At 43.0% G+C, this 25,961-nt stretch overlaps 1 protein-coding gene across 4 annotated transcripts; it reads right to left on the reverse strand.

Annotated features, from left to right (window-relative positions):
• Positions 1-10,916: 10,916 nt before the first annotated feature.
• Positions 10,917-23,468, reverse strand: LOC119868495 (nuclear RNA export factor 3-like). 4 transcript variants are annotated; one of them, XM_038587948.1, is made up of 19 exons: positions 21,744-22,152; positions 18,843-19,017; positions 18,468-18,621; positions 17,760-17,843; positions 17,561-17,665; positions 17,356-17,436; positions 16,703-16,801; positions 16,429-16,538; positions 14,566-14,602; positions 14,154-14,222; positions 14,013-14,068; positions 13,756-13,863; positions 13,577-13,635; positions 13,351-13,466; positions 13,216-13,258; positions 12,599-12,671; positions 11,878-12,060; positions 11,365-11,414; positions 10,917-11,253 (listed from the first exon to the last, which is right to left on the reverse strand). In XM_038587948.1, the coding sequence occupies exons 1-18, from the start codon at positions 21,940-21,942 to the stop codon at positions 11,411-11,413; spliced, it is 1,755 nt and encodes a 584-aa protein (XP_038443876.1). In that variant the 5' UTR covers positions 21,943-22,152; the 3' UTR covers positions 10,917-11,253; positions 11,365-11,410. The 4 variants fall into 4 exon arrangements, with proteins under 4 accessions (XP_038443876.1, XP_038443877.1, XP_038443878.1 ...); XM_038587949.1 differs by lacking the exons at positions 10,917-11,253; positions 11,365-11,414 and adding an exon at positions 23,428-23,468 and having other exon boundaries at positions 11,770-12,060; positions 21,744-21,823; XM_038587950.1 differs by lacking the exons at positions 10,917-11,253; positions 11,365-11,414 and having other exon boundaries at positions 11,770-12,060; positions 21,744-21,823; positions 21,919-22,151.
• Between the last annotated feature and the right edge of the window lie 2,493 nt (positions 23,469-25,961).

Raw genomic sequence — 25,961 nt, forward strand, 5'->3', positions numbered from 1 at the left:
CATTTATACAATGGGACACTATGCTTCAGTTAAAATAAAAGACCTATAAGGGCACCTGGTTGGCTTAGTTGGTTGAGTGTTTGACTCTTTGATTTTGGCTCAGGTCATGATCTCAGGGTCTTGAGATCAATCCCATGTAGGGCTCCCTGCTCAGTGGGGAGTCTGCTTTCCCTTCCTCTGTCCCTATGCTGCTCCCCCTGCTGATGCATTCTCTTTCTCTAAAATAAATAAACAAATATTTAATAAAAAAGAAAATAAAAGACCTATACTTCTACATATCAATATGTATGAATAACAAAGCATAATGCTATGCAAGAAAGATGTGTTTCAAAAGCAAACATTTCTTATAGGACCATTCTTAACAGTTCTTAAGTCTCTAAAAGTAATGTTGTATATTACTTATAGTCATAAAAATATCCAGTAAAAATATAAAAACATACATAAGGGCACATCAGCCTTAAAGTGCAGTTGCCTCTGGGGAGAGAATGGAATGAAAGAAAAGTGAGATGAATTGAGGTATACCTATAACTTTTTTAAAAATCTAAATAGGGGCAGCCTGGGTGCCTCAGTGGTTTAACACCGCCTTCAGCCCAGGGCCTGATCCTGGAGACCCGGGATAGAGTCCCATGTCAGGTTCCCTGCATAAAGTCTGCTTCTCCCTCTGCCTGTGTCTCTGCCTCTCTCTCTCTGTGTGTCTCTCTCTGTCTCTGTCTCTCTCTCTCTGTATCTCATGAATAAATAAATAAAATCTTTAAAAAAATAATAAATAAATCTAAATCACACATGATAAAATGCCAGTAAGTTATAAACTGGTTGATGAGTACATTTGTGTCTGTTATGTAATTCTATCTATATTTTTATACGTTTAGGTATTTATAAATGATTATGTATTGTGTTCATCAGAGCATGATAAATAAAATATTGTGATATATTCAGTGCTGGTGGGAGTATATACTGGCACATAGTTTATGGAGGACTATCTGTATAAGGTGTATTTGGTACAATATTAATAATAAACAAAGTTGGAAAATTATGGGATTAATTCAACAAATTATAGTATAACTTCAAAAGACGTGTTCTTAGGAACTTGCAAGAATGAATACTTGTAGAACCAAACATCGACATCATGGCAGCATAAGATGTCCTTCCTTTTGATCCCCCCCTTTTTGACAACTAATTAGAATTATCCACAAACACATGTGCCTCTGTTAGAGTTCTGGGATCTAATAACAAACACCAGGGGACCCAGGAGAGGTCTTGCCCACATCTACATCTGGTAATAGACTGACAAATCTCTGAACAGGCTGTGAAATCAGCAGGAACCTACAAAAGTGTTCTAACCCCTCTTATTCCATTATAGGGAAAAATCTGGAAAGTACTGACTTGGGCAGACATCCACAGACATAAGAAGCTTTGTAGAAGTGCAGCTTTCCTGAGTAGAGATTCCACGTCGCTATTTGAACAATAAAAAATTATGAGTCTAGATGCATTGAAGAGGATAAGAGGAACTTCGCTAGTGCTGCTCATCCAAGACAAAACAGCATGATGCTGAGCTAGCTGGGAGCAAACTCTCATGCAGAAAAAGGAGACAGTGAGTGAGTACTTCACTACCTCAGCTTTATTGGATGCTGCTGGACAAATGTGTTTGTCTCCAGCAGCACCCAGAGTACTAAGGCAGGACTTCTATGACTTGAGTCAGGGTGGGGACAAAAGATACTGGGAAAGAAGAAGATAAGAATATCAAAGGGCATTAAAGGGACATGACACTTGCTGACTACACACAGAACTTCAGCAGGAAGTTGGCCCACAAGTCTCTGGGAAAACTTAACTAAAGGATTCCCCACAGTGGGCCTGCAGGCACTCCCATAACCCTGAGGGCTAAACCCATGGCTCTCCTACTGTTGGGCAGGCTCACAGTGTGCATTCTCAAGTGCAGTGGTAATAGAAAACTCGAATAAACAGAATGCTTCCCAAAAATGTACCAGGATCTCTGGGCAGACCAGAAAACACAAACTTGAACTATAGTGCCACCTTATGGAAAACAAAAGAGGTTTTTGGCAACCAGCCTGGTGAGTTGTTAAGAACAAGTTGCAGTAATTTTTCTGACATCAGCCATAGCAGCATTCTTTTAAATATGTCTCCTACAGCCTTGTATCCCGGGGATAAATCCTACTTGGTCATGGTGAATAATTGAAAAGACCCCGAATAGCCAGGGGAATTTTAAAAAAGAAAACCATATCTGGGGGCATCATAACGCCAGATTTCAGGTTGTACTACAAAGCTATGGTCATCAACACAGTGTGGTACTGGCACAAAAACAGACACATAGATCAATGGAATAGAACAGAGAATGCAGAAGTGGACCCTCAACTTTATGGTCAACTAATATTCGATAAAGGAGGAAAGACTATCCATTGGAAGAAAGACAGTCTCTTCAATAAATGGTGCTGGGAAAATTGGACATCCACATGCAGAAGAATGAAACTAGACCACTCTCTTTCACCATACACAAAGATAAACCCCAAATGGATGAAAGATCTAAATGTGAGACAAGATTCCATCAAAATCCTAGAGGAGAACACAGGAAACCCCCTTTTGGAACTCGGCCACAGTAACTTCTTGCAAGATACATCCACGAAGGCAAAAGAAACAAAAGCAAAAATGAACTATTGGGACTTCATCAAGATAAGAAGCTTCTGCACAGCAAAGGATACAGTCAACAAAACTCAAAGACAACCTACAGAATGGGAGAAGATATTTGCAAATGAATTATCAGATAATGGATTAGTTTCCAAGATCTATAAAGAACTTATTAAACTCAACACCAAAGAAACAAACAATCCAATCATGAAATGGGCAAAAGACATGAACAGAAATCTCACAGAGGAAGACATAGACATGGCCAACATGCACATGAGAAAATGCTCTGCATGACTTGCCATCAGGGAAATACAAATCAAAACCACAATGAGATACCACCTCACACCAGTGAGAATGGGGAAAATTAACAAGGCAGGAAACAACAAATGTTGGAGAGGATGTGGAGAAAGGGGAAACCTCTTGCAGTGTTGGTGGGAATGTGAACTGGTGCAGCCACTCTGGAAAACTGTGTGGAAGTTCCTCAAAGAGTTAAAAATAGACCTACCCTACGACCCAGCAATTGCACTGTTGGGGATTTACACCAAAGATTCAGATGCAATGAAACGCCGAGATACTTGTACCCCGATGTTTCTAGCAGCAATGTCCACAATAGCCAAACTGTGGAAGGAGCCTCGGTGTCCACCGAAAGATGAATGGATAAAGAAGATGTGGTTTATGTATACAATGGAATATTACTCAGCCATTAGAAATGACAAATACTCACTATTTGCTTCGACGTGGATGGAACTGGAGGGTATTATGCTGAGTGAAGTAAGTCAATTGGAGAAGGACAAACATTGTATGTTCTCATTCATTTGGGGAATATAAATAATAGTGAAAGGGAATATAAGGGAAGGGAGAAGAAATGTGTGGGAAATATCAGAAAGGGAGACAGAACATAAAGACTCCTAACTCTGGGAAACCAACTAGGGTGGTGGAAGGGGAGGAGGGCCGGGGGTGGGGGTGAATGGGTGACAGGCACTGAGGGGGGCACTTGACGGGATGAGCACTGGGTGTTATTCTATATGTTGGTAAATTGAACACCAATAAAAAATAAATTTATTATAAAAAAAGAAAAATAAAAATAAAAATAAAAAAATTAGAACAGAAAATAAGTAAGTAAGTAAGTAAGTAAATAAATAAATAAATAAATATGTCTCCTACAACAAGAGAAACAAAAGCAAAAACAATCAATTGGGACTACATCAAAATAAAAAGCTTCTGTACAGCAAAGGAAACAATCAACAAAACTACTGTTAGAAGACAACCTACTGTTAGAAGGAACATACTTGAACATAATAAAGGCCATATATGAAAAACCCACAGCTAATATCATTCTCTACGGGCAAAAACTGAAAGCTTTCCCCCTAAGGTTAGGAACAAGACAGGGATGTCTGCTCTTACCACTGTAATTCAACATAGTCCTTGAAGTCCTAGTTGCAAAAACCAGATAACAACAACAACAAAAATAAGTAAAAGTCATTCAAAACAGCAAGGAAGTAATCAAACTTTCATTCTTTGCAGATAACATAATACCATATGTAGAAAACCCTATAAAGTTCACTGAAAAACTACTAAAACTGATAAATGAACTAAGTAAATTCACAGAATACAAAATCAACATACAGAAATCTGTTGTATTTCTATACACTAATAACAAAACAGCAGAAAGAGAAATTAAGAAAACAATCCCATTTACAATTGCACCAAAAAGAATAAAATGCCCAGGAACAAACTTAACCAAAAGCAAAAGCAGGTGAAAGACCTGTACTCTGAAATCTATAAAACATTGATGAAAGAAATTGAAGACAACACAAACAAATGGAAAGGCATTCCATGCTTATGGATTGGAAGAACAAATATTGTTAAAATGTCTATACAACCCAAAGCAATCTATACACTTAGTTCAATCCTTATCAAAATGCTGAAAGCATTTTTCACAGAATTCAAACAAACAATCCTAGAATTTGTATGGAATCACAAAAGACTCTAAATAACAAAAGCAATCTTGAAAAAGGAAAAAAAATACCCTGGAGCTATCACAATTCCGGATTTCAAGTTATATGTTACAAAGCTGTGGTAATCAAAAGAGTGTGGTACTGGCATAAAAACAGATGCATAGATCAATAGAACAGAATAGAAAGTCCAAAAACAAACCCACGATTATATGGCCAATTAATCTTTGACAAAGAAAGAAAGAATATCCAGTGGGAAAAACACAGTCTCTTCAACAAATGGTGTCAGGAAAACTGGATCCCTTTCTTACAATACACAAAAATAAATTCAAAATAGATTAAGGATTTAAATGTGAGACCTGAAACCATAAAAATTCTAGAAGAGAGCAAAGGTAATAATTCTTCTGACATTGGCCATACCAATACGTTTCTTCGATAGGTCTCCTGAGGCAAGGAAAACAAAAGCAAAATTGACAATTGGGACTCTATCAAAACAAAAAGCTTCCTGCACAGCATAGGAAACAACCAACAAAACTAAAAGACAATGTTCTGAATGGAGAAGATATTTGCAATTGATATTTCATAAAGGCTTAGTATCCAAGATATATAAATATATAAAGAACTTATACAAATCAACACCAAAAAGCCCAGATAATCCAAATGAAAAGTACCAGAAGAAATGAACAGAAATTTCTCCAAAGAAGACATACATATAGCCAACAGACACATGAAAAGATGCTCATCATCACTTATCATCAGGTAAACGAAAATCAAAACCACAATGAGACATCACCTGACACCTGTCAGAATGGTTAAAATAAAAAACACAAGAAATGACAAGTGTTGGTGAGGATGTGGAGAAAAAGGAAACTTCCTGCACTATTGGTGAGGATGCAAACTGGCACAGTCACTATAAAGAACAGTATGGAGGTTCCTCAAAAAGTTAAAAATAGAACAACCCTATGATTCAGCAATCACACTAATTGGCATTTACACAGAAAATACAAAACACTGATTTACACAAAGAATAATTTATCAATTATTACTAATCTATTATTACTAATAGTTTATTAATTTATACAAATTTGCTATTTTGCACAAAGAATGCAAAAACACTAAATCAAAGGTATGCATGCACTCCTATTTTTATTGCAGCATTATTTGCAGTAGACAAATTATGGAAGCAGTCCTAGTGTCCATGGATAAATCAATGGATTAAGAAGAAGTGATATATATAATGGAATATTATTCAGACTTAGAAAAGAATGATATCTTACCACTTGCCACAACATGGATGGAACTATAAGGTGTAAAGCTAAGTGACATAAGTGAGTCAGAGAAAGATAGCAGATGATTTCACTCATATGTGAAATTTAAGAAAGAAAACAAAGGAACAAAGAAGAAAAAAGAGACAAACCAAAAAAAAAAAAAACTCTTAACTATAGAAAACAAAGATGGTTATCAGAGGCAAGGTGGATGTGGGGGATTGGTGAAATAGGTGAAGAGAATTAAAAAATCCTTATCTTGATGGGCACTGAGTAATACATAAAATTGTTGGTTTATTCTACTAAAGCTATTCCAAAGATAGAAAGGGATGGAAAACTTCCAAACTCGTTCTATGAGGCCAGCATCACCTTAATTCCAAAACCAGACAAAGACCCCACCAAAAAGGAGAATTCTAGATCAATATCCCTGATGAACACAGAAGCAAACATTCTCAACAAGATACTAGCCGATAGGATCCAACAGTACATTAAGAAGATTATTCGCCATGACTAAGTGGGATTTATCCCCGGGATGCAAGTCTGGTTCAACACTCATAAAGCAATTAACGTGATAGAACAACAACACTGGGAGCCTTTCCCCTAAGATCAGGAACACGAAAGGGATGTCCACTCTCACCACTGCTATTCAACATAGTACTAGAAGTCCTAGCCTCAGCAATCAGACAACAAAAAGAAATAAAAGGTATTCAAATTGGCAAAGAAGAAGTCAAACTCTCCCACTTTTCTGATGACATGATACTGTACCTAGACAACCCAAAAGACTCCACCCCAAGATTGCTAAAACTCATACAGCAATTCGGCAGTGTGGCAGGAAACAAAATCAATGCCCAGAAATCAGTGGCATTTCCATACACTAACAATGAAACTGAAGAAAGAGAAATTAAAGAGTCAATCCCATTTACAATTGCACCCAAAAGCATAAGATACCTAGGAATAAACATAACCAAAGAGGTCAAAGATCTATACCCTAAAAACTACAGAACACTTCTGAAAGAAATAGAGGAAGACACAAAGAGATGGAAAAATATTCCATGCTCATGGATTGGAAGAATTAATATTGTGAAAATCTCAATGTTACCCAGGGTAATTTACATATTTAATGCAATCCCTATCAAAATACCATGGACTTTCTTCAGAGAGTTGGAGCAAATCATCTTAAAATTTGTGTGGAATCAGAAAAGACCCCGAATAGCTAGGGGAATATTGAAAAAGAAAACCAGAGCCGGGGGCATCACAATGCCAGATTTCAAGTTGTACTACAAAGCTGTGATTATTAGGACAGTGTGGTACTGGCACAAAACCAGACACATAGATCAATGGAAAAGAAAAGAGAATCCAGATGTGGACCCTCAACTCTATGGCTAACTACTATTCAACAAAGCAGAAAAGACAATCCACTGGAAAAAGGACAGTCTCTTCAATAAATGGTGCTGGGAAAATTGGACAGCTACATGCAGAAGAATGAAACTAGACCATTCTCTTACACCAGACACAAAGAGAAACTCAGAATGGATGAAAGATATGAATGTGAGACAAGAATCCACCAAAATTCTAGAGGAGAACCCAGGCAACACCCTTTTTGAACTTGGCCACAGCAACTTCTTGCAAGATACATCTATGAAGGCAAGGGAAACAAAAGCAAACATGAATTATTGGGACTTAATCAAGATAAAAGGCAAGGCTTCTGCACAGCAAAAAAAACAGTCAACAAAAATAAAAGACAACCTACAGAATGGGAGAAGATATTTGCAAGTGACATATCAGATAAAGGGCTAGTATCCAAGATCTATAAAGAACTTATTCAACTCAACACCCAGGAAACAAACAATCCAATCATGAAATGGGCAGAAGACATGAACAGAAATTTCACAGAGGAAGACATAGACATGGGCAACAAGCACATGAGAAAATGCTCCGCATCACTGGCCATCAGGGAAATACAAATCAAAACCACAATGAGATACCACCTCACACCAGTGAGAATGGTGAACATTAAAAAGACAGGAAACAACAAATGCTGGAGAGGATGTGGAGAAAGGAGAAGGAACCCTCTTGCAGTGTTGGTGGGAATGTGAACTGGTGCAGCTACTCTGGAAAACTGTGTGGGGGTTCCTCAAAGAGTTAAAAATAGACCTGCCCTAAGACCCAGCAATTGCACTGCTGGGGATTTACCCCAAAGACACAGATGCAGTGAAATGACGGGACACCTGCACCCCAAAGTTTATAGCAGCCATGTCCACAATAGCCAACCTGTGGAAGGTGCCTCAGTTTCCCTCGAAAGATGAATGGATAAAGAACATGTGGCATATGTATGTTACTAAGCCATTAGAAATGACAAATACCCACCATTTCCTTCAAGGTGGATGGAACTGGAGGTTATTATGCTGAGTGAAGTAAGTCATTTGGAGAAGTACAAACATTATATGGTCTCATTCATTTGGGGAATATAAAAAATAGTGAAAGGGAATACAGGGGAAAGGAGAGAAAATGAGTGGGATATATCAGTGAGGGTGACAGAACATGAGAGATACATAACTCTGGGAAATGAACAAGAAGTAGTGGAAAGGGAGGCGGGTAGGGGGATGGGGTTACTGGGTGATGGGCACTGAGGAGGGTCCTTGATGGGATGAGCACTTGGGGTTATGGTATATGTTGGCAAATCGAACTCCAGTAAAAAAAATATACAAAAAAAAAAAAGGATTAAGATCACTATCCATTTCCTTTTGTTTCATGTGCTTTTGTGACCCCATTCTTTTAACTTTTTTGTTATCCATTCTCTCTATGGCAGCAGAAAGACTGGCCTCCTAGTATAGCTCATTAACCCTAGTAGTTAGGACCTCCAGTTTGGATTGCATCTCATTTCATTGATTTTTAATTTCAGCCTGATTAGACCTAAATTCTGCAGTCATGAAGTCTCTTGAATCTTTTATGCTTTTTTTCCAGAGCCACCAGAAGCTTTATAATTGTGCTTCTGAATTGGTTTTCTGACATCGAATTGTAATCCAAATTCTATAACTCTGTGGCAGAGAGTACTGTTTCTGTTTCTTTCTTGTATGGTGAGTTCTTCTTTCTAGTCATTTTGCTCAGTGCAGAGCAGCTAAAAACGAGTTGTACTTGTTAGAAGCACAAACTCTTTTCTGTTGCGTTCCAGCTGTTCTGTCTTTAAATCTCAGGTTGAATTCATAGGTTTTCAGGATGATTTGAAAGTTATCTAGGTAAGTTGGTGGGGACAGGTGACTTGGGGCCCTATTCCTCTGCCTTCTTGCCCAAAGCGTCCCCCCCCCCGCCCCGTGATCTTAATCCTTAACCCAAAGCTGCACTGGGTGCCTGGAAGATAAACATCTAGGCGGGTCCTCATAAGGCAAAAATATCAGAGCTAGTGATGGCAGACACCAGGCTCAGAATATAGGGGTTGCCTTTTTATCGCCTACGTAATTTCCTGTGGCCTCAGTTGTGTCCGATTTTGATTGAGTAGTTATGTGTTTTATACACAAGATGGAGAATAAGTATTGCAATGGACATGGAATTAATTTGGGGGAGCATCCTATTTCTCAGCCATAGACAGCAGCAACCTAGAGGCTTCCCAGGAGATGCAGGTCTGAAGGGCTGTTTATTCACTTACGTGCTGATGAAAGCAAACAAGGTCTGCACCTACATTTGAACCCCTTCCTTCCACTATGCCTCTAGGCTTCAAGGAAGGGTTCATCTCTGAACACCTTCCAGAACTGACTCTGAGGGACTTTCCTCATATCAATAATCCTCCATATCCTCTAGATCCAAATAGGTACCCTATATATTAAGGAGGGGATCTCTGACCTAAAGAAGAAAATTCTTGCAACTGAAAGGTTATGTCTTTTCCAAGTATTTTTACCTGACATAATGTACTTATAATTAATGATTATTTTACACATCATATACAATATATCAATACAGAGAGACACACATGCAATATATTTTCTTGGAAATAAAAATCTTTATCTTTCTTTTCTCATTTAGTATCTTATCTCAATGTTTGCAAATGTGTTTTTATACTTATTGTGTTTGAATAGACTTTCATGGATGTGTTGGGCATTACTATTTGTTTAATGAGAATTTTAGATTTATCTCCATATCTGATTTCTCTACTGTTTCTTTTAAATAGCAAGGATATTTAAATCAGGTATGCATGAGAAGAATTTATTGTTAAAATGTTTTTCATGTGCTTTCTAATGTAGTTTTTATTCAAACAGGTTTCTTTTCAATATCTGTATATGGCTAAGAAACTAATATAACTGCAGTATAAAAATAATCTGACTAAAACATTGGGAAGAGACCAGTCTCCAGCTCAGCTTTATTTTCTCATTTAGTACATTGTCTAAACATTTGAAGGTATACTTTTCTAGGTTATTGTGATTGGATGGATTAAATAAATATCTTGAGTATTCCTAATGATCTTATTAATAATTTTAGTATCAGTTTCCTTTCTCTCTACTTATGTCTTTATGTGTCAATGTCAGTAATATATGAAGACAAGTCTTTTCTCCTCAGGTTCTCTTGTGCTCTTTACTGCTGTTTTTCCCCAAATGGATTGTTGCTAAATTTGAATAGATTTGTATGGCTAAGAAGGAATAGTGTTCTCTGCCTAAAACTATTTGACTAATACACTAGGGGCACAGAAAAGCATCCCCAGGTATGACAGAGTGAGAGAGAACATGCCCCACTGTGGTAGCCACACAGCCACAGGACACACACATAGCCTGGGCGTTAGAGAGGTCCAGTTTTTGAGCCTCTACCCTTACTGTTTTCCAAGAGTCACTGAGCCTCTTTGACTCTCCTTTTCTTTCTCTGTGGACCAGTGATCAAAATACAGGCCTCGAATGGATTTTGCATAGATTCAACATAACATGCTATGTCACTATTTATTAAGCAGAGAATCAAGGATCCTGAGTGGGAAAATACACAACTGATCTTTTTTTTTTTTTTTTTAGATTTTATTTATTTATTCATGATAGTCACAGAGAGAGAGAGAGAGAGAGGGGCAGAGACACAGGCAGAGAGAGAAGCAAGCTCCATGCATCGGAAGCCCGACGTGGGATTCGATCCCGGGTCTCCAGGATCGCGCCCTGGGCCAAAGGCAGGCGCCAAACCGCTGCGCCACCCAGGGATCCCTACACAACTGATCTTTGAGCGGATTAGTGTCAGTTAAACGTTGGCTTCCCAGCCCCAAGCAAACCTCCCACTCAGTCAACTAACTCAGGCTACAGAAAAAAGACAACAAAGATGATGAAGATGAGGATGAAGATGACTACATCCAAGAGTTTCTTGTCAGGGCTGCGTTCTCAGGATCCTGGATGAGTCTGGGTGAGGGCCTCCTTTGGGATTGTGTGCTTGGCCTGGAGGGAAGTGAAGAGAAGGAGTTGGGAGATCAGCAGAGCCAGGAGCCCTGAGTTTCATCCCCAGGCCACCCAGTTTCGGCTCATTTGGCCTGAATTCCTCAGCCTCACCTTGGGCCAAGTGAGAACCTGTGTAGTCCCACTGGCTGTCATGAAGTTACCTAGTGTGGAGAAAGCATAGGTGATATCCATTAAAACTAAAGCAGACACAATCTAACTGCACAGTACCATTTCCCAACCTATGCAAAAGAAACATGCCACCACATTTATCACAATGTAGGCAATGGAATGAACCCTGTGGCACAGTGAGCACTGGGAAAAACTCCTGAAACCAAAATGTTTGTCAATAAAGGCACAGGTTCATGGATTTAGGAAAGTAAAACAACAAACAAAATGAAGCTAGCTAGGAAGGAAGGAAAGAAGGAAGGAAGGAAGGAAGGAAGGAAGGAAGGAAGGAAGGAAGGAAGGAAGGAAGGAAGAGCTCAGCTTATAAGTAATGAAAGGATAATGTTCAGGGTGATAATTAGTGAAATAAATGAGCAAAACAAATTACCTGCAAGTTGACATGATTCAATCTTGGTTCCTCCCAGCTCCCTCCTATCCCCATGCACCCCCAACACTCACTTCTGAAGCCACTGGAGATTCATCCCAGACTGAGTGGAGAAAGTCTGTACCACTTCCTGCTGCTTCTGGCAGAGGGTGGGCCAGGAACTGCAGGAGTGTGTGGGCACTGGGATAGAGAATGTGCTCTGGGTTTCCTTGGGGCTGGCGTCCCTCACAAACAGCTCATCATTCACGATGCACAGGCTGAAGGAAAAAAATGGGACCTTAGAAACTGGACAGATAGACAAACCCACACCCCAACAACGATCCTGCTCCCACTGCCACTCAGAAACCAGATTCTTTCCATACCCTTACTGGGCACGCCACTCAGGTTCCTTGGCCGGTACCTCTATTTTTCCTTCACCCTTTAGAGAGATTGTCTAACCAATTTCACTACATTTATAGGTTTATCCCCAAACCACGGACAATTTTACGTCCATATTTACCGAACACACCTGCCAAGGAGTGGACGGTCTAATCTCCATTTTCAGAGGAAGACACTGTGTCACAAAGAGATCATGTGACTTGACAAAGGTCACAAAGCTAGTGAGTGTGGGGATCAGGGAAAGAACCCATAATCTGATTTCAGAGCCAATGCTCTTAATCACTAGGAGACATGATTCCTTGGATGTACCTGATGGTTTTTCACAATATTGAGAACACCCCAAAGACTGTACCTCCCCATTCCCATACCCCTGAACTCATACTGAACTGGGTGTTACACCCACAACAAAGCACTCACCTGTAATTGCTGACAGGGGTAGCGATGAAGGTCCGGGTGAAGGCGCGAACAGAATCCTGAGACATTCCTTCCACTTCAGCAACACACAACAATACCCCCTTAGCATCCCACATGTTTACATACTCACACAGCATTCCCCAGTCAGGGTCTGAGTTGATATTCATGCTGAAGGGGACACTTGTTCTCTGGGGAGTCAAGGTGTTCTGGATGGGGAAGGCAATCTATTCCCTGTGACAGGGACTCTACCAGTGACAGAGACCCTATCAAGTGCATTTGATGCACTTTTCACAGCTGCTCAAGAGATAGGCATCATTAGCTCCATTAGCAAATGAGGAAACTTATAGGTTAAGAACCCAAGGTCACAGAGTAAGGATCTAGGATGAGAGCCGTCAAACTCCACAGACTGTGTCCCTAATGCCCAGACTATGTGGGGCAGACAGGCACAGACCTAGTTCAGACCGGGATGATTTGAGGGCAGAGTGGAGATGGGAGAACATAGCAGGAATAGGAAGGGGAGGGAAGGCACCAGAAAAGCTGGGAGAGTTCTGAGAGGGAGCCCAGCTAGCAGTGGGGAGAGCAGTGGGGGCATCTGGGGAGGAGGTTCTACACACACGCACCTTCCTTGAACACCCCATTGACGGAGAAGCAGATCATCATCTCCTGAAAGAGAAGAGCCCAGGTGCTAAGTCACCTAAACTTTCTACCCACCTGTGGCTTTCTGGGGTTGCCCAAGGGAGGAGACTGATGCTCACCGTCTGGAACCACATGTCCACCACGAAGAAGCTGAGGTCATGCTGAGTTTTGGGCAGCACACAGAGGGAGCGCACGATGTCACACTTTGTTTGCTTCAGCAGCTGAACACGCAGGGCTATGAAGAGAGGAGAAGGGAGCAAAGGTCAGGGGTTGCCACACCCGGGACCTTATAATTATCTCCTCACACCCCCTTTCCCTGTCCAGTATTCCCCATCACACACGCACAGGGGTCCTTAAGTTTCTTCAAATTCCTGCTCTCCTTGAAGTATTCACACAAGCTGCTTCTAGGAGAGAAAAGGGAGCAAGAGGTGGTGGTCTGGCCAGTGTGAGTGTTTCCAGGAGCTGCCCTGTGTCTGCTGGGGAGCCACAGGGCCCAGGAGCAGAGTCTGAGTTTTGCTACTCACAGGGCTGGGTCCTTGGGGTTGAAGGGAGTGGTCAGGGAGAAGCAGGCCTCATCGTGGTAGGCACTGAGGAGACCCTGACGGTCTCCAGAGTCGTAGATCAAGTAGTACCTGCGGGGGGATGGGGGGTGGCAATGAGGATAGTCTATCTTTGTGGTCTAGACCCCAAATGAGATTTCAAGACCCAGTCAGCAGTCCTGAGCTTGAGTGACCTCACCCATCCTAGCCATCACCTTCCCCAGATTCCCAGGAGTACTTACTGCAGTAGGAATTGCAGGATTAGACTCTTCAGTGCATCAGATCCAAAGAAGCTTCCCTGAAATCACAATGGTCCTCAGGACCATGGCTGATACCCCTTCCTCACGCACCACCCAAAACCCTGCTTGATCCACCCTTCTCACCTTGCAGGTTGGTAACTTCTTGTGAGCTGCAATACCAATGCTGGTTGGTGAAGGCGACTCCTGGCTATCCTGGGAAAAGGAAAAGAGGAAGTGGGCAGTGTAGACCAGGAGCTGGTACTGGACAATCATGGAAAGGATGGGCCCCAGAGAGGGTGAGGGTCAGAGGCCAGGTGTAAAATGGCCCTTGAAATTACATGGGCAAGACTACATTTGGGATCATCGTCTTGAGGTCCCTGATGCCTGTGGAGAACGTGGTTGAAGGATATCTGGAGCCCTTGTCGGGTTCCCACGCGAATCCCACGGTCTAAGGGTCATGAAAATTGTAACTTCTGCAAGACCTAAATGGCTTCAGGGCAGGTTGTGGGAAGCATCCGTGCCAGTAGAGAAGTCAATGATCAAGGAATACACCTACCAGGCATAATAACTTGGGAAACAATTCCAGGATGGAGCTGCATAAATCCAGACAAAATAGAAAAGTTAGTGAGACTTTCTTTGCAAGTGTCCTTCGTCATAGGAGCAAGCACACTTACACCTGACTCACAGCCCAGTATGTCCCACCTACACCACAGTGTCCCAGCCTTCCGGGGCCCTTGGCACCTCCACTGTGGATTGACCTATAGGGAAAGCACACACTCTCTTCCCCTCCTCTCTGATTCCATTTCTCCACCCCACCCCCTCCTCCCTCTCTATCCCCCTGGGCGGCTCCCACCTAGACTGCCCTGACTGCCTTCTCCAGTGCCACCAGAAGCAACATTTGGAGCTCAGGCTCCAGGGCTGAATTCCCCTCCCTGCCTCCCTTCTTTCCTTCAGATCCCTACCGAAGGCACCAGAGAGAAGAGGGAATGGGGTGGGCGCCCAGGACTCTGCTACCTCACTAGGGGTCCAGCATTCTGCAGCACTATGACCCCACCACCACCACCACCAAGGGATAGCCCAGGATGCTGGGGCATGGGAGTGAGTGAGGCAAGAACCAGGAGGCAGGGAGGGAGAGGGAGGGAGATAAAGACAGACGAGGGGGAGAGGGTAGGAGGAGAAAGGCGAGAGAGACATAGGGGAACCAGAGACTAAGAGGAAGAGAAAGCAAAGCAAAGGGAAGGGAAAGAAGCTCTACCATGGTGGCAGGGGTCAGGAAGGAAGAGAGAAGGAGGAAATGGCCCCATGGCTGCAGCCTTTTCCTTCATCTGCCCTGGCTGGCCCTAGCACCCAAAGTAGGAATGGAAAACATGCAGGTGTTGGGCTGGGGGCCCATTGGATGCTGATTGAAACTTTGTCACCTGTGTGAGCTAAATCCAAGCTGGGCATGGGGAACAAGGCAACCATAGGGGCAGGAGACCTGTCCCAGAAGGAGTAGAGGGTCAAGCCCCAGGTCAGCACGGCTGAGGTTCTGTGGCCTCCTCTTATGATCCCTGCTTTCCCTCCTGATGGCCCCTGTGCACCTGTGCCTGTCTCAGTTGGTTCCTAGCCTGAGGGATTATACCAATGTCGGGATCCCCAGGGCTCCCCTGAAGGACCAGTCGGGTTGATGAGATGTGTGGAAGGAGGGGAGGGGGAAGTGCCTCTGAGAGGCCTGTCCTTCATTCTCCTCAAGCACTTCTGCCCTCTGCCTTCCATCCCTGCTTCAGGAAAGCCCTCGGCTCACTGGCAGTCACCCACTTCTGGCCCCCTGACTCAGGGAACCCTGGTGTCTCCCAGGGAGGGACCAGATCTTGGCTTTGGGCCAGAGGAACAGGACCTCAGGGAACAGCTCCCCAGGACCTCAGCCCTCAGCATGGGGCAGGAAAGCCATCGTGGCTGCCTGAGATTGGGCGGGTTGGGGGGGGGGGGCGGGCAATACATTTGGTTCAAGGAAAGGAGGCTCCCTCTCAAAACAAGGGAGGGAAACGCTGTCTCAGGAGGGAGTTGGAAGGCCTGTCTCAGCATGAGGCTCTGGGCTAGAGGGCCCTTCTCTGTCCAGGTCACAGCATGTGGTTCAAGGTGGTCATTCTGGTCCTAGTGAGGAAGGGGAGCCCTGCTTCATGGATCACACTTTGCAGAGGGCACGCTAGAGAAAACTGTGTGCAGATAGCCTGCAAACAGATCCCAGACCAGACAAACAGGTGAGCAGGTCAGAGGAAGGGAAGGAGACCTCTAAGCACAGGTGAGGGACAGAGGGAGGAGAGCATAGGGCCTCTGGTCCCCCCCCCCCCCCGCAAAGGAACGGAGCTGCTGCCTCCTCCAAACAGGCACCATAAGGCATAGTTCAGAGTCCCATGGGGTGACATAGTGTACAACTGACCTTATGTTGGTTGATTTATCAGGAAAAGCGGTGCACAGGGAGCTTCTGTTGGCACTCATCTCTTCTGGCTGCAGGCTTTTGCTCTTGTCCAACTCCCCTGCGGACTTCACCTATAATTATGGGGAGGAAACACATGGAGCAGAGAAAGATGGCCAGGATGATCCTGCACCCGCAACCCTTCCCTTTTCCAACAAGTCCACTTCCTGACTCTTGTCACCACTCCATGAGCACTCCTGCCTTCCTTTCAAAGAGGGATCTGGGTACCACACCTCACCTCACTGTTCAAGGGCTTGATACTGGAGGCATTCTGCATAATGCTGGATGGGCCATCCCGCTGGTAAGGCTTCTTGTTGCTTGGGTTCAAGGGCAAAAGCTATGATGAGGAAAAAGTTAGAGTGAGGACCCCAACGGGGAATATCTGGGGCCAATGGGCCTCTTCTACCTAACCTCTCCCACTTCACCATCAGTCTCAGCACTGGGCCTGAGTCCTCACCTTGGAAATGTTCTTTCCATGGGTCTGCAGGGAGGCAGCCATGCTGTTTCTAGGATTCAGTACCATTGCAATATCATGGGTGATCAAGTCTCCGAGAAGCCCAGAGGAGGCAATCAGAAGGCTGAGGAGAAGCCCGGCTGGTACAGCTCTAGCTCCAACCCCTCCCCACGTTACCATCCCTATGTCTCCTTCCCAGGCAGACCCCTCTGCCCTCACATGCCCTAGAATTACTGCTGTGGGCATACCAGAGGCATAGGGGACTCTCTGGCTCTTAAGAGGTTGCTGGGAAACTACGTATCATTTGTTCATGGTCAGCTGCAGAGTTAGAGATGGGGTCAGTGGCTCTGAGTTTGAGGTGGAGATGGGGGCAATAGGTGTGGGAAGAAGATGTGGGTCTGGATGTGGATGCACAACTAGTCTTGAGTCTGCATTACCTTTGTCTGCTCCACCTTTTCTGACATCAGCTCCTTCTGCACAGAGTGGGGTGCGTCAGAGGGGTAGACAAAGACAGAGACCTGTAGGGAACACAAGAGGGGCTGGGTAAGTACCAGGAAACCTGAGCCTTGGGAACACGCAAGACCTTACCCCTCTCTTGCCCTCCTGCCCCCAACTAGCTACAGTCATGCCCTTGGCACGCACCGTTTCATTATTCTCATCCCAGATCTTCCCGTTGACACTCTTCAATGCAAAGGCAATGCTGGCATTCTCAACAAAGAACTGGGCCTGCATTTTCTCATAGTGAAACTATAGGGAGAATGGCAAGAGAAAGAGAATATGAGACCCAAGACACTGCTCATCTGCCCTGTTTCTTCTCATCTGCCTCACTGTCTTCTCTTACTTCAACTGGGGTGAAGGGGACACTGCATTGTCCCTGAATCAGATTCAGCAGCCACGTCTCTTCATATTTGATGCCGAATGGAATCTAGGAGGCAGAGATGGGAGAAGAGATTGACACAATGGAGTCCAAGGTTAAGAGAAGGTTAGGGAAGACCATTGTCTTTGTTTCATACATTTTTTGGGGGGGGGGCTTTAAAACTTTAAAATAATTTCTTCTGATAGGACATTATCCATTATTGCAAACGTTTGTACCAGACATGGATTTCCTTTCCATTCAAACGCTTTTCTTCAAATAATCAACTTAAGATGTTTAACATGTACTTCCTTTTATAAAGTTCCAAGTGATCCTAGCTCAGGGCAGGGTGCCTTAGCCTGCCTCTCCAAAGGGGACACCAGAGACTCAACCTCCTCCCACATTCAGCTAGAGCTAAACTGAGCCTTCCGGTGTGGAGTTGCTCCATCTCCCTGGCTGTAGTCTCCTCTGCTCTTAGACAACCTACCGGATTCTCCCTGTAGTCAGTCTGTTCCCTTTATATTGCTTCTCTGAGTCTGCCCTTACTTGATCTAGGATGTTAACTCCTGTTAATAAAAAGACTGCTTACCCACTCCTCTGCCCCAGAAAAGTACCCAGCATCTCTACATGAGTCCAACACAATTCCCTCTGTTCACCTTCTTCTGCATATTAGGCCCCTTTTGCCAAGACACTCACTATGATCTTGAACCAGCTCCCCGAGGTCTCATCCTGCCTCTCCCCCTTCATTTTTCTCTCTGGAGGCTTTTGCTCTCCCTCCATGTTAGCTTGGACTTGGTCTTGTTTCTGAAAATTGCCTCTCCAATGACACGGTGGAATGGCATAGGGAGTGCTGTGGGCAAGTGGAAAGAAGAAAGTAGTCTACATGTGCTCAGAAAGACTTCTATTACACATTTTCCAACTGATCCCAGGGTACAATAAAGTTTGCTCAATCATTATCCTGATTCTATCATTCTTCACTCTTCCAGGTTGGAGAAGAGACTGATGTATTCAACTACAAGGCTATATATTCCACTGGCTGGTACATTTCAGCTATGCTGACTGGTCACTTACTATCTTACTCGGGTGCTCATGTGAGTGCCATTTGTTGCTGGATCTCCATCTTGCTGCTGGTGGGGTGAAGGACAAATGCCAGAACTGACTTGTTCAGACCAGTTGTTATATCTCCTTCGGTAAATACTCCAGCATCTTGCTCTTCTTTGCAAGGAGTTACCTACGTTATTATGCCCTGAAATTGAGAACAACACGTCAATGGTCCCAAATGCCACAAAAGGTTCTGGGGAGATACCATGGCTAATGAAGAAATATCACTGACTTTTATCATCCAAAAACAAAATAGGGCACAGTGCCAAAAAGGTTGAAAAACTTCACTGTGGTTCCCTTTCCTGGGAGGATGAGACGTGGGGAGCGTTTGCAGCCACGAAGAAATCGAGCACAGAGGAAAGGGGTTGGGCCTAGGGTTTCATCTGTGATGTTAGCCCCCTGCTCTGCCCTTTTCAGGCTAGGTGACCTGGGACAAGTTGCCTAGCACCTCTAATTCACAGTTCCCTCCTCTGCCTTGGGGGATAACAAAATCCACCCTGAAAGTTTGGTGTTATGGTTCAAGGGTCAAGGGTGAGTTCCCACCTGAAGAAAGAATTAGAGAAGTGAAAGTTAGATTTAATGAAAATATCCAGAATAGCCTGGAGAGACATCATATGGATAATACCAGAAGAGAGAGGAGAGAATTAAATGAGATGTAGTGGGCATATCTAACACATGCTTCATTTGAGTCCAAGAATGAAGGAGAGGGAAATGTGGAGAAGTGGCATTTGAAGAGATCTTGCTTGAGAACCTTCCCAAAGTAACGGGATAATCAAGTCAGTATAACAATACTAAGAGGAGACAAAGTATGCTTTAAGGAAAAACATTCCTAAAGGAAAGATGTACATTTCACAATGATGTTAATGTAGCAAAACTGGGAAAATTTGTGACCAGAAGACTCAGACTAAAAGAAATATTAAAGGTTCTCCTTCAGGCAGAAGAAATATGATCCCACGTGGAGGCACAGAGATGCAGGAAAGAAAGACTAATGAATGGCATTTGTGAGTATGTAGGCAAGTCTAAATGAGTATCGACTATATAGCACCATGAGGCTAATTTCTTCTAGGGGTTTAAATATACATAGAATTAAAATTCATGGCAATACCTTGGGAGGGTGTGAGTGGAATCAAAGTGTTTCAACGTTCCTTCACTGTCTGAATGAAGAGCTTTAAAGAAGTAATTTACATCAGACCGTGAAAAGGCAAAAAAGTACATTATGGTATTAAGGGTAAATACTATGAGAATGTTTAACTGTCCGGCCAAATAAGGTAACAATTTAATACTAATATAGGGGTGCCTGGGTGGCTTAGTTGGTTAAGTGGTCCAATTTTTTTTAAAGATTTTATTATTTATTCATGAGAGAGAGAGAGACAGAGACAGAGACAGAGAGACAGACAGAGAGAAAGAGGAGGGGTGAGGGGAGGGGCAGAGTGAGAAGGAAAGGGAGATCATCTCGAGCAGAGTCCACGCTGAGCATGGAACCCAAGGCGGGGCTCTCTCTCAAAACCCTGATATCATGACCCCAAGATCAAGATGTGAGCTGCAACCAAGAGTCGTGGCTTAACTGACTGAGCCACCCAGGTGCCCCAAGGGTGCGACTCTTGATTTTGGCTCAGGTCATGATCTCAGAGAGAGCCATTCTCTCTCTCTCTCCCTCTCCCCTGCCCCTCCCCACCTCTCTTTCCCTCTAAAAAAATACTAAATAATTTCAAGGAAAGGAGAGGAAAAGGGCCTTACAACAGGCAGAAATAAATGTGCAGTTAACACGCTGTATAGAAATCAAGTTATACCTATATTTACATTAAAAGTTTCAGACTGGATATTCCAAATAGAAAACCAGATATTATGAACCTAGAAAAAAAATTCCATCAAATGCTCCTTAAAAGAGACACATGCAAAGTTTAATTGTCTAGAAAATTTGAAAATAAAACTAAAACAAGGCAAAATGTGTACCATTTACACACTAACGTACTGCAAGCTGGTGTAACCATATTACTAAAGGGAAAGGTATTAATTCAAGGGGGGAAAGCATTGCTAGAGAAAAGAGGGATGTTTCATTATTATAAAAGTTTCAATGTAAAAAGAAGCCATTAGTACAAAATTCTAAATTTGTGTGCATGTCTTAACACAGAGCCAAAACGTGCAAAGCAAGTGATCACAGTAAAAGGAGAAATGGATAAATTCACCATTACAGTGGGAAACATTAGCACACCTCCTTGAGTGACCTATAAAATGGCAGACATAAATTCCACTAGGTGGAGATTTTAAAATGAGAATTAAGTAAACTAACAAATTCACTTAATTGGCGTGGAACAGGGCACATAACCACTACACGTGGGACATTCCAGAAGAGGTCATATGCTGGGTTATAAAACAAACCTCAAGAAACTTCTATGGGGGTAATACAGTCTACCCTGAATAGTTTATGTAAGAGTCAAGGGTAATGGTGGGTGCTCTGCCTGTCCCCAGCCTCTAGCAGGCATCCAGAGAATGTTAATTTATACCAACACCCCCTCCCATTTGCCTCCTACCCTGCCAACCTAGGAGACCCTCCCCACTCTCCAAACTCTGGACCTGTGAAGACCACATAAATCAGGTCTATCCCCTCAACCAGTGAAGAAAATTCACCTCAGCCATGACCACTTCCATAGGAGGGGAAGTTTTCCATGTGGAATGGAACCAGGATGGGAACGTCAGGGCCCACTTAGCCCATTTCAAGAGAGTGGAGAATAGTCAGCTTGGGCCACTCCACCCTTCCTCTAAAAGGGGGTTGGCTGGGTGTCCTGTGGGGTGATGTGGTTTGGGAAGGGGCCCAGAACCCCTCATACCCTCTGGGGATCTGAGACCAAGGCCTCATGCTGACCAACTCACCCATGGTGTGGACTGAAGGCAGTGATCCGTCACCAATGTCCTCCCGGTTTGCTTGTGAAGAGAGTCTGTGGGGTCTGGAGCTGGAGGTTTGGAGATCAACGACGGCTGCTGAGGAAGGGGAGGGGAGGTCCCGAACCCCTTTGTCAGCGCCACACAAGCAAGATGGAGTCCTTACGGGAAGTCCCTTCCTCAAAGGCATGGAGAAGACAGCCTCAGGCGCCCGAGGCGACTTTATTTCTTATAATTACTGTCCCCTGAGTTTGCTACCAGCCTACCAGGGAACTGTTTCCAACTGAATCTGCCCTGCAGAAAAGGCCAACTAGAGTCAGGAGGGGTGGGACCGGACCCAGGTACTTATAGCTACAAACACAGGGGACTCTGTATGCCAGACTCTGTATCCACTGCAATACATCTTGTTCCCTCATTCTGTGAACCCAGAGAACTCTGAGTGCCAGCTGTAGGCCAGACTCTGGACTTGTTACATTGCATCTGCTCTGTCATGTATTCCTTAACAAGGGGACTCTGATATCACAGTCACCAGCTTTTCGAGGTTTCTTGAGGTTTAATGAGGTGCCAGAGCTTGTTTGGGGTCATTCAGATGCTACTTGGAGAAACAGAAACTGCAACTGAGCTCCACAGAATGGCGGTGACATGTCCATGCATACGTAGCCTAGCTAAATTCTTGCTTCAATATTGGGATTTTTTTTTTAAAGTTAGAGCAAAATAACAGAATATTCTGAAAATAATTACATGGCTGGCATCGTCTCCACCTCATTCCAGAGAGATAATAGCAAGCAAACACACACGCGCGCGCGCACACACACACACACACACACACACACCAGCCAAAAGCAAAACACACACACATAGCAGACCTGGAAACTATAAAGGACATAGCAAACAGAGTTTGGTGGGTCACTGTAATGAGAGTAGAATTAAACAAATCGTGCCTTTTCCTTTACAACAACAACAAAAAAATACAGTCAGTGTAGTGGTCAGAGCCAGAAGTGTAGCTCTGAAAGTCTCCGACCAGAGGGCTTTGCAAGGCAGAAAGAAGGAGGGAGGCGCTTGGGCTCCGGTGCATTAGCCAGAACTTTCTGGAATTTTCCACTCCCTTTGGAATGTTCTACTCTGTCCACAATCCCTTTCTGGATCTCCATGCCCTGAGAGAGAAAATTCAGTCCCTGGGAGAGGTGAAGAAAACTCTGCACAGGAGAGCGTGAACATTTGGGGTAAGGGAAGGGTAAGACAGAAACACACACATATACAGATAAACTGTCAAATCAAAAGCTGAAGTTTGTATTTGTTTATTAAGCAGTATCATGGGAACATTTTCATAACATGGTAAATACATGTGAACTTTTCTTGTGAATTGGTTATTAGATATTTTCAAGTGTTCCCCTCAACAAATTTGCCTAATTGCAAAATGCTAAACATTAAAAATGTATACTTAAAAAATGAAATCATTCTGCACCTTCCATCTATATGATCCCCTCACTCCAACTCACAGGTATCCAAGATATCCAACGTAAATAGATTGGTGCACATTTTCCAGAGGTGTTTCTGTTTAGGTAGTGTGTACACCTACCTTAAAATATTTGTGTACTTACGTGGCTACAGATACATACTTTTAAAAATTTGCAATCACATAAATAATTTTCTGCAAATAGATTTTTTCACTTACTTATTACAACGTCTCCAGATTGCCATTTCTTCAGTTGATGCAGTGTGGCATCTTTCCAGACGTTTACTGGAGAAGCATTTTGCTTTTTACGTAAATTATTTGTTATCATTTGTCCCTTTCTCCACTGATAAACAAAAGTCCTTCATTTTCTAGCCCACTAGCACAAATTCTGTAATATTGTTTGCAAATATTCATTCCTACCTTTTCAAGCTTTTAACTTTTTTTCTTTTGGTAGTACAGACATTGCTTTAGCTTTCATGGTAAGGATACAGTCAACAAAACTCAAAGACAACCTACAGAATGGGAGAAGATATTTGCAAGTGACATATCAGATAAAGGGCTAGTTTCCAAGATCTATAAAGAACTTATTCAACTCAACACCAAAGAAACAAACAATCCAATCATGAAATGGGCAAAAGACATGAACAGAAATCTCACAGAGGAAGACATAGACATGGCCAACATGCATATGAGAAAATGCTCTGCATCACTTGCCATCAGGGAAATACAAATCAAAACCACAATGAGATACCACCTCACACCAGTGAGAATGGGGAAAATTAACAAGGCAGGAAACAACAAATGTTGGAGAGGATGCGGAGAAAAGGGAACCCTCATACACTGTTGGTGGGAATGTGAACTGGTGCAGCCACTCTGGAAAACTGTGTGGAGGTTCCTCAAACAGTTAAAAATATACCTGCCCTACGACCCAGCAATTGCACTGTTGGGGATTTACCCCAAAGATACAAATGCAATGAAATGCCGGGACACCTGCACCCCGATGTTTCTAGCAGCAATGGCCACGATAGCCAAACTGTGGAAGGAGCCTCGGTGTCCAACGAAAGATGAATGGATAAAGAAGATGTGGTTTATGTATACAATGGAATATTCCTCAGCCATTAGAAATGACAAATACCCACCATTTGCTTCAACGTGGATGGAACTGGAGGGTATTATGCTGAGTGAAGTAAGTCAGTCGGAGAAGGACAAACATTATATGTTCTCATTCATTTGGGGAATATAAATAATAGTGAAAGGGAAAATAAGGGAAGGGAGAAGAAATGTGTGGGAAATATCAGAAAGGGAGACAGAACGTAAAGACTGCTAACTCTGGGAAACGAACTAGGGGTGGTGGAAGGGGAGGAGGGCGGGGGGGTGGGAGTGAATGGGTGATGGGCACTGGGTGTTATTCTGTATGTTAGTAAATTGAACACCAATAAAAAAATAAATTAAAAAAAATGAATGGAAAAAAAAAAAAGAAATGACAAATACCCACCATTTGCTTCAACGTGGATGGAACTGGAGGGTATTATGCTGAGTGAAGTAAGTCAGTCGGAGAAGGACAAACATTATATGTTCTCATTCATTTGGGGAATATAAATAATAGTGAAAGGGAATATAAGGGAAGGGAGAAGAAATGTGTGGGAAATATCAGAAAGGGAGACAGAACGTAAAGACTGCTAACTCTGGGAAACGAACTAGGGGTGGTGGAAGGGGAGGAGGGCGGGGGGTGGGAGTGAATGGGTGACTGGCACTGGGGGTTATTCTGTATGTTAGTAAATTGAACACCAATAAAAAATAAATTAAAAACAAAAAAAAAAAAAGAATTGCTACCAGAGCTTTCTTTTCAGGACCATTTGAATGGTAAATGGCAGAAGCAATGAAACGCCGGGACACCTGCACCCCGATGTTTATAGCAGCAATGTCCACAATAGCCAAACTGTGGAAGGAGCCTCGGCGTCCAATGAAAGATGAATAGATAAAGAAGATGTGGTCTATGTATACAATGGAATATTCCTCAGCCATTAGAAACGACAAATACCCACCATTTGCTTCAATGTGGATGGAACTGGAGGGTATTATGCTGAGTGAAATAAGTCAATCGGAGAAGGACAAACATTATATGGCCTCGTTCATTTGGGGAATATAAAAAATAGTGAAAGGGAATAAAGGGGAAAGGAGAAAAAAATGAGTGGGAAATATCAGAAAGGGAGACAGAACATGAAAGACTCCTAACTCTGGGAAAAGAACTAGGGTTGGTGGAAGGGGAGGTGGGCAGGGGTGGGGGTCACTGGGTGACAGGCACTGAGGTGGGCACTTGACGGGATGAGCACTGGGTGTTATTCTCTATGTTGGCAAATTGAACACCAATAAAAAATAAATTTATAAAAATAAAAAGAGAAGTCATCAAAATAAACTAAATGGAAATTATGAAACTGAAAAATACAAAAGATGAAATTGATAAAGAAAACTCACTGAGGGTATTATGCTATATGTTGGCAAATTGAACTCCAATAAAATAAAATTTAAAAAAAATAAGGAAAAAAATGAATGGTTAATGGTTCTCCACCCCTTCATTTTGAGTCTGGAGGTTTCCTTATGTCTAAAATAAATCTCTTGTAGACAGAAAACAGATGGGTCTTGTTTTTTTATCCAGTCTGATACCCTGTGCCCTTTAATGTGATCATTTAGACCTTTCACTTTAAGAGGAACTATTGAAAGATGTGAATCTAGTGTCATCATATTACCTATTC

This window comes from Canis lupus, chromosome X (genome assembly GCF_011100685.1).
Source record: "Canis lupus familiaris isolate Mischka breed German Shepherd chromosome X, alternate assembly UU_Cfam_GSD_1.0, whole genome shotgun sequence".
Classification (NCBI taxonomy): Eukaryota; Metazoa; Chordata; class Mammalia; order Carnivora; family Canidae; genus Canis; species Canis lupus.

What these genes read in the sequence shown, in the direction of transcription:
- LOC119868495 (XM_038587948.1), bottom strand. Translation starts at nt 21,942, where the DNA reads ATGCCTTTGAGGAAGGGACTTCCCGTAAGGACTCCATCTTGCTTGTGT. An exon ending in TCAAGCCCTTGAACAGTGAG is followed by an intron (nt 16,539 to 16,702) that starts GTGAGGTGTGGT and finishes CCATAATTATAG; the next exon opens with GTGAAGTCCGCAGGGGAGTT. An exon ending in TGGACATGTGGTTCCAGACG is followed by an intron (nt 13,259 to 13,350) that starts GTGAGCATCAGT and finishes CTTCTCTTTCAG; the next exon opens with GAGATGATGATCTGCTTCTC.